The sequence below is a fragment of the Periplaneta americana genome, chromosome 15, assembly GCF_040183065.1.
Source record: "Periplaneta americana isolate PAMFEO1 chromosome 15, P.americana_PAMFEO1_priV1, whole genome shotgun sequence".
Lineage (NCBI taxonomy): Eukaryota > Metazoa > Arthropoda > Insecta > Blattodea > Blattidae > Periplaneta > Periplaneta americana.
In genome coordinates, this window is record NC_091131.1 from 18,396,776 (window position 1) to 18,407,791 (window position 11,016).

Here is an 11,016-nt window from a genome sequence, read left to right on the forward strand (position 1 = left end):
TGATAATGCCGGTGAAATGAGTACGGGGTCCAGCACCGAAAGTTACCCAGCATTTGCTCGTATTCGGTTGAGGGAAAACCCCGGAAAAACCTCAACCAGGTAACTTGCCCCGACCAGGATTCGAACCTGGGCCACCTGGTTTCGCGGCCAGACGCACTGACCGTTACTCCACAGGTGTGGGCGAGCAAGTGGATTTCTTCAGATACTCGGGGTGTACTATAAGCAGTAACATGAGCTGCTGCCAGGAAGTCAAAAGGAGGATAGCAATGGCAAAGGAATCTTTTAATAGTAACTCTGGAAACATAACTAAGAAAGAGACTAGTGAAGTTCTTTGTGTGGAGTGTATCATTTTATGGGCAAAAACACATTTGGACGTTACGACAAAATGAAGGGAAGCGACTAGAAGCATTTTAAATGCGGATGTGGAGAAGAATTGAGCATGTAAAGTTGACAGACAATAAGAAATGAAGCTGTGTTGGAAAGAGTGGGTGAAGAAAGAAACTGATCAGAAAGTGAAAAAGGGATTGGCTGGGTCACTGGTTAGGAAGAAACTCCCTACTGAAGGATGCACTAGAAGGAATGGTGAACGGAAGAAGAGTTCGAGGCAGAAGAAGATATCAGATGATAAACGACATTAAGATATACGGATCATATTTGGAGACTAAGAGGAAGGCAGAAAATAGGAAAGATTGGAGAAAGCTGGTATTGCAATGAAAGACCTGCCCTTGGGCAGAACACTATGAATGAATGAATTAACAGAATTTTGAGTAATTCTAGTGATCCCTGGATTGTTCAGAGCAACGTGGAACTTTAAAACGTAGTTTTCTCAAAACTTTAAATATTCAGTTGTTTCGCTTTTGGACTGAACCTTGAATATAACATTGAGAAGTACAAGTTGCGAGCTTATTTTTGGGACGACAGCACATTCTGAATGTAATAACTTACTCATATATGGGATAAACCGAATTTCTAGCTTAGAAAAGAGATATCGGGATGAAAGCTTCACTAAAATATTCCTCAAGGAACCGCAAATATAATGGCACAATATTTTTAAAAAGTCGAGAAAATGACCGAAATTGGACGAAACTCAGAAGCCTTTCACCTTCGTTGTTGAATAATAATCAAAATCTTTTGCTGTGTGCAGGTACTACTTGGCACTGTACGTCGCCACCAACGCACTTTTTGTGATGATTCCGTGCCTTCTCTGGAATGAGGCATTCTGGGCTTCCTTCTGGTGTGCGTACGTGTTTCGTACTGTCCTGGTTTACAACGTCACGTGGTCCGTCAACAGTTTAGCTCATCTCTATGGCAACCGTCCCTACAACAGGTAATGATACTGTTATTGCAAGTTATCTTGAACTTTCTGAGCGGGGACAGAAGGGGAGAAGGAAGGAAGGGCGTAATATGGGTGGAGCCAACTGAGTTGTTTGCGCATGCTCCGCATCATAATCTCTTGTCAAGAAACATAGAGCTATTTCCTTCACTGCGTACCAGTAGTGTTAACATGAAGCAGCAACCACAGGGTAGTAATTATGGTGAAATCACACCACTGCGGAGAAAAAATAACGCTGTTATCCACAACGGAGAAAGAGAAATTATCGCAAATATAATTAAGTGTTGTGAGGAGGAAAAATTACAAAACAAATAAATGTTTGCTGGAACCTCTTGATAAGGAATATGAGAGAGCGTCTAAATACTTTGGCAAAAGTATTAGTTCCGTGAAGAGAATTAAGAATAATAGTGAATTACAATCGAATGAACCTCATACTACTCCGGGAAAGAATAGGCATGTAATGTTTAGAAATATTGCTATAAAAGTTATGTACAATAGTGTGTGTACTGTGAGCGACATAATGAATTACAGTTGTAAGTTATTATTTTGTTATAGTCTGCAAAACACATTATTTCATTCCAGAATTAGGACTTGTGTAAAGTTGAAGTGGACGACTTGATCAACGTGTCATTCGGGATACAATCGAAGAATTCTATCTTGTTCAGAAAGCAGTACCTACGATTAAGAAGATAATTCCGAATGGATGATGCCATTGACGAAATAATAATTAATTTTGGACCAAGCAATGATGGCAGCAATGATAGGGATATGGATTGTGTATAATTGTAAATTAATGTAAATTCAAATAATAATAAGCCTGTAAAATATTGTTATTAGAATATGTACATATCAGCTGTAGGTGTAAGTCATGCAGACCTATATAATGTATAAAAATAGTTGTAGTAACTCTGCCATTGCCGCTCCCCAGCCCGGATGAGAGAGGAGGAGTGTACACACGATTATATTTAAATATTTACTCATTACAGGTTAATTAAAACTGCTACGAAACCATGTTCTCCTCTCAAAACCGGAGTGTCGTGAGATGATGATGTCTGTATTGAACCAAGTTCTTTTACAGTAGAGAGCCGTGAAGTGAAAGAACCAACGTTTTCTGAAAAGAGTCACGTTAGCCGAGGGAGGGGCATCCTTGCCATGCCGTTACGTTGATGAGTACATGCCGTACCGAGCAGTTCGAAAGACAGACTTAGGGGATGTAAGGTTCAAGATAACTTGCAATAATAGTACTTACCCCCACAAGTACTTAGATTTCACTTGTGCGCTGGTTTGTCACAGTCAGAAAATTCTGTTCCTTAATGTAATCTCAACACTTGGAAAAATCGAATCGATAGTTGCATAAACAACACGAGTCCAATTTTTATCGAAGTTGAGTTGAGTCTTGCACAGTGTTCATGTATTTTGATGTATAAATAACATGAGTCCTTGTATTTCAAACGGGTAAGCTTACACAATTATTTTGTTCTTTTCATAAACAACACAAGTCCTGAACTCGTGTTGTTTACACAACAGATGGAAGAAACGCAGGAGCATACACCAATGCCAATTCTGATGCTACTGTTTCATCAGGACAGGTTGAAGTAGTTGACTTCAAAAACGAATCAATGCATAAGCTAGAAACCATGAAAGTTTATGTTAATATGTCCCTAAGTGAAGAATTAAGTCACCTTTACCTTTGTTTGAACAATCAACATCACGCAAATCTGGCTTTCAGGTAGATCTATAGCTCCCTATAAACAGACTTGAATAATTTCAAGGGAAAAATTATTACCAGATCGATACCCGGTCCCAGAACAAGTTTTCTCTTGAAATTATTCAATCGAGATCACATTTGAAAAATGTACAAACACATGGATTTCACTAATACGATTAAAGACTACTAGTGACTTGTGCAGCAAATGCTGCAACTAAGTTCATTAGACGTTCAAATAAAAATTTTTCAGATTTATTTTCAATGAAGGATACCAGACATTTTGAAAGTTATTTGCTTCCATAATAATGAAATATACTCCCTTTGAATGTTTTTTTATGCCAAATACTTTTTTCTGGAACTTATCCATCTTCAGGTTTTCAGTATCAACGCGAAAACGCAAGTAACAATTTCAGGACGATCAGTGGGTTTTTCATGTGGGAGTAAGCAATAGCTATTTCAGGTTTGCTATGTTTTCGAACAATAGACATAGCATCTTGGTGTAGCTGCTGCATGGAGAGCTTGAAATGCTTGGTGAAATGATCGGGAGACTACAAAATTTTCCAGGCCTCTTATTTTATCAGTAAGTAATACCTTTTGATCTTTCCTTAGGAACTATAATTTTTGCGCTCTCTCGAGCCAATACTAAAGAGAATGACGCATATAAATATCTACACCACACTGCCAATAAGTTTATGAAAAAGACCCAACCCCACTTGATTTATAACTATGAAATATTTGATTTTTAATAACAATATTATTGTCTTACGTAAGTTTTGTAAGTTCATTTGTAAAATAGCCGCCACTCAGTAAATTATAGAAATGAAAATCTAATTTAAATATTCTCTACATCTACTTATATAACCCAAAAACGTTTCACTTTCATATCATCAATATAGCATTAATATGTATAATTAATGAAAAATAGTCACATCATGGCATTAACTAAAATAATATTTAATTTCTAATGGCAATAATGTTATCAAATCACCTCAATACACAGCTGCACTCAGAAAATTACACACCGCAAAATCAGACCTGTAAATTATTTTAGCAAGTCTTGAAATTTTAATAACCAATTGAATTTGAACTCTAAATATGTCAGCAATTTTGCAAGTCATGGCCTTCGTGTAATAGCTATTGTTTATTGTAGTGTGTGTTTTGTTTTGTCCTGAAGTCACGGCCGACTGCTGAAATGCAATTAGTTCTCAAAACTGACGAAAGATGGATTTTGGAGAATAGGAAAATTATGTAGGAAAACTAACGCTTCACTGAAAGTTACTATTTTTCTGAAAATCCATGGATGTCAAGCTTCAAAATGACGGGTCATTCATTAAAATCCATTCAGTCGTTTTCCCGTAATTTCCATTACCAGTTAAAATTATATATATAGATATACGTATTTCATCTCAAACCACTCATCTTGGACTTAACACTTCCTTCTTTGCATTTTTATGCTGAACTAGAAAAATGCAGTAAATTTACTAAAAAAAACCAGACAAAATAAGAAGACTTAAACTGTGAACTATGTAAGACTAACGACAAGGGAATGGCGGAATCGAATTAAAGTTTGTTAACATTTATTAAAAATAACAAGCAATGCTAGTTTAGCAGTGTTGTCAACTATAAAGAAAAAAATAACTAAGAGGGAGACACCGCTCAAATGAATGACCATGGGTAGTGTAATTCCGGTACAGTTAGGCAACATTGCAGACTAGATGAATATAACAGAGTATCCAACTTGCGCGAAAGAAAAACACTAAACTACATAATACACCGTCCTTTCGTAGCATCATTCATCATTAATCTATCAAAATGTCTGGTCCATTTATATGAAACATTTCTTTGCGTGTTTTGGGAAATCCGTAGGTTTAATTCCCAATATGCTCATCAATTTAAGAGAGCAGTGTATTATGATAATAAATGTTTGGAGGAAATAATAATTTTGAATACTTTCAAGGGAAAAATTGTTCCGGGGCCGGGTATCGATCCCGGGACCTCTGGTTAAACGTACCAGCGCTCTGCCAACTGAGCTACCCGGGAACTCCACCCAGCACCGTCTCAACTTTTCCCTTTATATCCACACAACTCGTCACTGTGTACGTTAACAGAAAACCACAATTCCAAGTCACACAGGGATTGTGTGCACTCGATGTGGGTCTCTGGCGTTTCGTCAGCCCACGCGAGTTGTGTGGATATAATGGGAAAAGTTGAGACGGTGTCGGGTGGAGTTCCCGGGTAGCTCAGTGGTAGAGCGCTGGTACGTTCAACCAGAGGTCCCGGGATCGATACCCGGCCCAGGAACAATTTTTCCCTTGAAAGTATTCAAATCTGATTTACAGGAAGCTTTACCTGAAATACTAGATTTGCATAATAATAGTTTTAGCCTTGGATGTGTGCAGAAATTTCATCCGAACAAATGTAAACATTTTAAACCTCATTTTGAGAACGAAAAGTTACATTTGTCCGGATTAAATTTCTGCATATCTAAAGGACAAAACTAAAATTATTTTATTCACTTATAATCATAATACATGGCTCTCTTAAGTCTTGTACGATATAGCCTTAAATATCAGTTCTATCAAAATTGTGCTTAGAATAAAATTTATCTGAAATCATTTTTAAAGAAACTTTTGCTATGTAATATTTTTCACAAAAATCAATAATAAGCGAGATATTTCGATTTATTTCATTCACGCCCCCTTAAAGTATATTCAATGCCATATAGACTAAAATCAAGTTACAACGAACTCCACTATGCTCGAGGTTGCGTGTTCGATCCCGGCCGAGGTCGATGGCATTTAAGTGTGTTTAAATGCGACAGGCTGATGTCAGTAGATTTACTGTCATGTAAAAGAACTCCTGCGGGACAAAAATTCCGGCACACCGGCGACGCTGATATAACCTCTGCAGTTGCAAGCGTCGTTAACTAAACCATGATTTAAAAAACGGACTCCAATTTTCATCGAAATCCGTTTAGTCATTATAGCGTGAAAAGGTAACAAACATCCAGACAGACAGAGAGACAGACAGACAGACAAAAACTTCAAATAAGGGACTTTCGGTCTCAGGATGGATAATTACACGTGTCAACATCAATTATTTTTGGAAAAGCGAAAATTACCAGAAAAATGTCGGTTACAGATATATTATTAGTAAATATTATATATAATATTATATTATATTATATTATATTATATTATATTATATTATATATTATATAATATTATATTATATTATATATTATATTATATTATATTATATTATATTATATTATATTATATTATATTATATTATATTATATTATATTATATTATATTATATTATATTATATTATATTATATTATATTATATTATTTAAAAAGTGTGTTGATAACGGCTGTACTCCGATAAGTAAGTTTTTAATTTGTTATGACGGCTCATGAATCTCATGAGGAACAACTTTTACAACAGCGCATCATAATCTGCTTGGCTAATTACCCAATTTTTTGCATACTTCATTAATTTTATGAATTTTAATACGGTTCAATTGAGCATAGTTAAAATTTAGATTATAAAGTAATGGAATGTAAGCTAATGTACTCTTACTCCATACTAAATCAATACACTCTCGTTGTTCGTTAATTCTCTGAGATGAAAATCAATGTATACATAAGCATTATTTTAAGAAATACAGGAATCGAATAAACAGAATAGCTTATCACGTTTTCTGTGCATAAGAAGCTATTTTAATCTTACCTGTCTTCGATTCACTCAGAAGTTACTGTAATAACTTTATAGCATTATGTTCATCTAGAGAAACTACACTTTCCAATAGTGAAATAATAATTACACAACTGGATAAATTAGTTTCCGAGATTGCTTCATAAAAACACAGAAACATTCTCTGTAGGCTGTTTAATAGCTTCCGATTGTTGTTGTACAAGGCCCCTTATAGACGAAGTCATTTATTTTTATTTCATTTCAGGCCATTAGGTGGAATTGTTATTTTAATTTTAAAACTCATTTATCTCATTAAATATCAGTCCTATCAACATTTTGCATTGTATAAAACTTACCGGAAATCATTTGTAAAGAATCTTTTGTTGTGTAATATTTTTCACAAAAATCAATAATAAGCGAGATATTTCGATTTATTTAATTCAAGGCCCTTATAACCCTCCTTTGAAATAAAGTATTTTGTATAAAATACAGCCTAAAATCTAAGTTACAACGAACTTAATTTATATTGCAATTTTCTTATAAATCGGTTCAGCCATTATCGCGTGAAAAGGTAACAAACAACCAGACAGACAGACAGACAGACAGACAGACATACATACATACAAACAAAAATTTGAAAAAAGCGATTTTCGGTTTCAGGGTAGTTAATTATATATATTAGGACCAAATTATTTTTGGAAAAGCGAAAATTACCAGAAAAAATTCGGCTACGGATTTATTATTAGCATATATATAAGCAATATAACGCAAATAAAATAAGGAAAGAAAGTCTTTTTGTAGGAAAACTACAAATTTTTATCTATGTTGTGTGGACATTTTTTGATCTTGTAAACCGTCCCTTTTTTTTTTTTAGTATGTTATTTTACGACGCTTTATCAACATCTGAAGTTCTTTAGTGTCTGAATGAAATGAAGATGATAATGCTGGTGAAACGAGTCCGGAGTCCAGCACCGAAAGTTACCCAGCATTTGCTCATATTGGGTTGAGGGGAAAAAACCTCAACCAGGTAACTTGGCCCGACCGGGAATCGAACCCGTGCCACTCGGTTTCGCGGTCAGACGCGCTAGCCGTTACTCCACAGGTGTGGACTAAACCAACACCGGCGACTGTGAAAAGACGCCACTTATACACCTTACACCCTCTATATCAGTGCCATGGTAAATACTACCAAGATAAGGACCATGACAAAGACAACAATAAAGACAGCGACAAAGTCAAGAAGAATCACAATAAAGACCATGACAAGGTAAAGGCCAAGGATCATGACAAGGACCATGGTACTTGTCGTCATGCTTGTCGTAGTCCTCATAGTGATTCTAGTCGTGATCCTTATCGTGGTCCTTGTTCAGCTTGTCATTGTGCTTGTGGCAGACCTTATCGTGATCGTTGTTGTCTTTATCGTGGTCCTCATTGCGATCCTTTCTGCGTTCGTCACTTACGTGCACAAGATAAATATTTGGAGCTGATGATAACTCTAAATGCCAAAGTTTGAGAAAGAAATGTGTTTGACGTGGTTGCAGAAAGATCCAGTCCGTTGAAAACAAATTCGTCTCGCTAATCACGTGTGGAGAAGGTTGGCACAACTTTCACCACACGTTCCCGTCTGATTATCGGGCATCAGAGTTCGGAAGAAGATACGATCTGAGCACCAGGATCATCGAGTGGTTGCAAAGACGGGGCTACGCCTATGACCTCAGGGACACTCCACAGGATTTGGTGGACAAATGGGCTAAAAAATTCGGAGACGGCAGTCCTACCGCCCGGAAAGAATTTCAGACAATCCAATACCGCGAGTCACATGATAAAGAGTGCACAAAAGATGAGAGCTTTGCTTCAAGGAGGCAAGAGAAATCAGCCGCTGCATGAATTTCAGAGATATAAGATGCTATTGTATATATTAGATATTATAGTTTAATAAAGAATATAAAATTACCCAACTGATATTGGAAGATTTTTTACCTCTTGACCGCTGTACACCCACTTATATCATATCCAGTTTTTTTTTTTTCTATAACTTGAAACTATATCTCATAAATTCAGAACATATTATGTTAAATCTAATTTTACACACAGAATACAGATACAATATAAGCTCGCAATAAGTCATTTTTTAACATAAAGACCAATATTCTGAGAAACGTATTATAGGCCTACCGGTATTTTAGAAATTAAGAGATTTTAATTTCCACAATGCTTAACATACTAATTTGCAACGTCATTATACAGATATAATTTCGCAGCAACACATTTTCGGACGTGAACAACAATATTTTGAGAGACGTACATTTCAGAATTAATACAGTGTTATTTTCAGTGGGCTTATGTACATTCACATACTACATTAGAAACATGACAAAAGTATCATTGAATTGCTTATTGATGTGTGTAAAATCTTTTCTTTTTTCCCTACTTTGTATAAAATATAGTTGAGGATGTGAAAAACACGCAGTTGTTAAGTTAATGTCTGTAACTTTCAGCGACTGACCTTGAGTTTCATTTTAATATGGCCATTACAAATGCTAGTCGCTTTGAAATTGCAAGTTGCTTAAAATTGAATGAGTATCCTAGTAATACGTGGAATAAAAACATTTCATTTTATTTTTTCAGTTAATATTACCAATTCTATTACGTTTCGTATGAGTTTTTCACACCAATTCTTATTGGTAGATAATTTTGGTGGGTCAATATTTCGCAATTGTACTAATGGTTATTCAATATTAAGTAAATTATGTGGTAGCAATTCTTTTAGTTTCAAAGAAATCCAGAATTCACTTCTATAAAACAGTCTGCTTACTATCTACACAACTGCATCGAGAAATTCATAATAGAGTCCTAGACTGCGTAAAGATACTTATTGCATGAATTATCTAGTTTTAGCCTTCATGATGTATAAAAACAATGTAATTTAATTTCGTGTTAAAATATCAATGGCCTCGTGAATGTCGATGTTGAATTCAACAGACAATAGCCTAATAAAAAACAATTCATAGTAGAAGATTTTGCATTTTAATATTATACATGAATATTAATTTTGAACTATTCATTTTTATTTTTTATAATTTTAATTAATTTAACATCCATTTGCACAATTTTAATGTAGCCTATGCTTTTCTCCTGGTTATGAAGGTTAAATGTGCAAACATTGGCACCTATCGGACAAAGACTGCAGATTTGTAAAGAGAACATACACACATACATATATAAATACATACACACCCACATTCACTTTTATATATTTAGATAGAGTTAGAATCGATTGACCTTTATTACATACACGATAAAGCACATAGATACACTGGATATACATTTAGATATATGTACTGGGCATATTACATAACAGATAGACTGGACATATTACATAGACAGATGGACTGGATATACTGTATAAATAGATAGACTGGACATATTACATAGGCGAAATAGCACATAGAGAGATGGACTGGATATACTTTATAAATAGATAGACTGGACATATTACATAGGCGATATAGCACATAGAGAGATGGACTGGATATACTGTATAAATAGATAGACTGGACATATTACATCGGCCAAATAGCACATAGAGAGATGGACTGGATATACTGTATAAATAGATAGACTGGGCATATTACATAGGCGAAATAGCACATAGAGAGATGGACTGGATATCCTGTATAAATAGATAGACTGGACATATTACATAGGCGATATAGCACATAGGGAGATGGTCAGGATATACTGTATAAATAGATAGACTGGACATATTACATAGGCGATATAGCACATAAGGAGATGGACAGGATATACTGTATAAATAGATAGACTGGACATATTACATAGGCGATATAGCACATAGGGAGATGGACAGGATATACTGTATAAATAGATAGACTGGACATATTACATAGGCGATATAGCACATAGGGAGATGGACAGGATATACTGTATAAATAGATAGACTGGACATATTACATAGGCGATATAGCACATAGGGAGATGGACAGGATATACTGTATAAATAGACAGACTGGACATATTACATAGGCGATATAGCACATAGGGAGATGGACAGGATATACTGTATAAATAGATAGACTGGACATATTACATAGGCGATATAGCACATAGGGATATGGACAGGATATACTGTATAAATAGATAGACTGGACATATTACATAGGCTATATAGCACATAGGGAGATGGACAGGATATACTGTATAAATAGACAGACTGGACATATTACATAGGCGAAATAGCACATAGGGAGATGGA

The 11,016-nt window shown here is 35.3% G+C and overlaps 1 protein-coding gene across 1 annotated transcript in view; it reads left to right on the plus strand.

The window, feature by feature from the left end:
• The window catches only part of LOC138715608 (acyl-CoA Delta(11) desaturase-like), an 84,343-nt gene extending 75,641 nt beyond the window's left edge, over positions 1-8,702 (plus strand). The window contains exons 5-6 of the mRNA XM_069848682.1: positions 1,145-1,327; positions 8,282-8,702. Coding sequence (XP_069704783.1) covers positions 1,145-1,327; positions 8,282-8,627 — 529 coding nt within the window. The 3' untranslated portion in view covers positions 8,628-8,702. The remainder of the gene's footprint in view (positions 1-1,144; positions 1,328-8,281) is intronic.
• Positions 8,703-11,016: the final 2,314 nt, after the last annotated feature.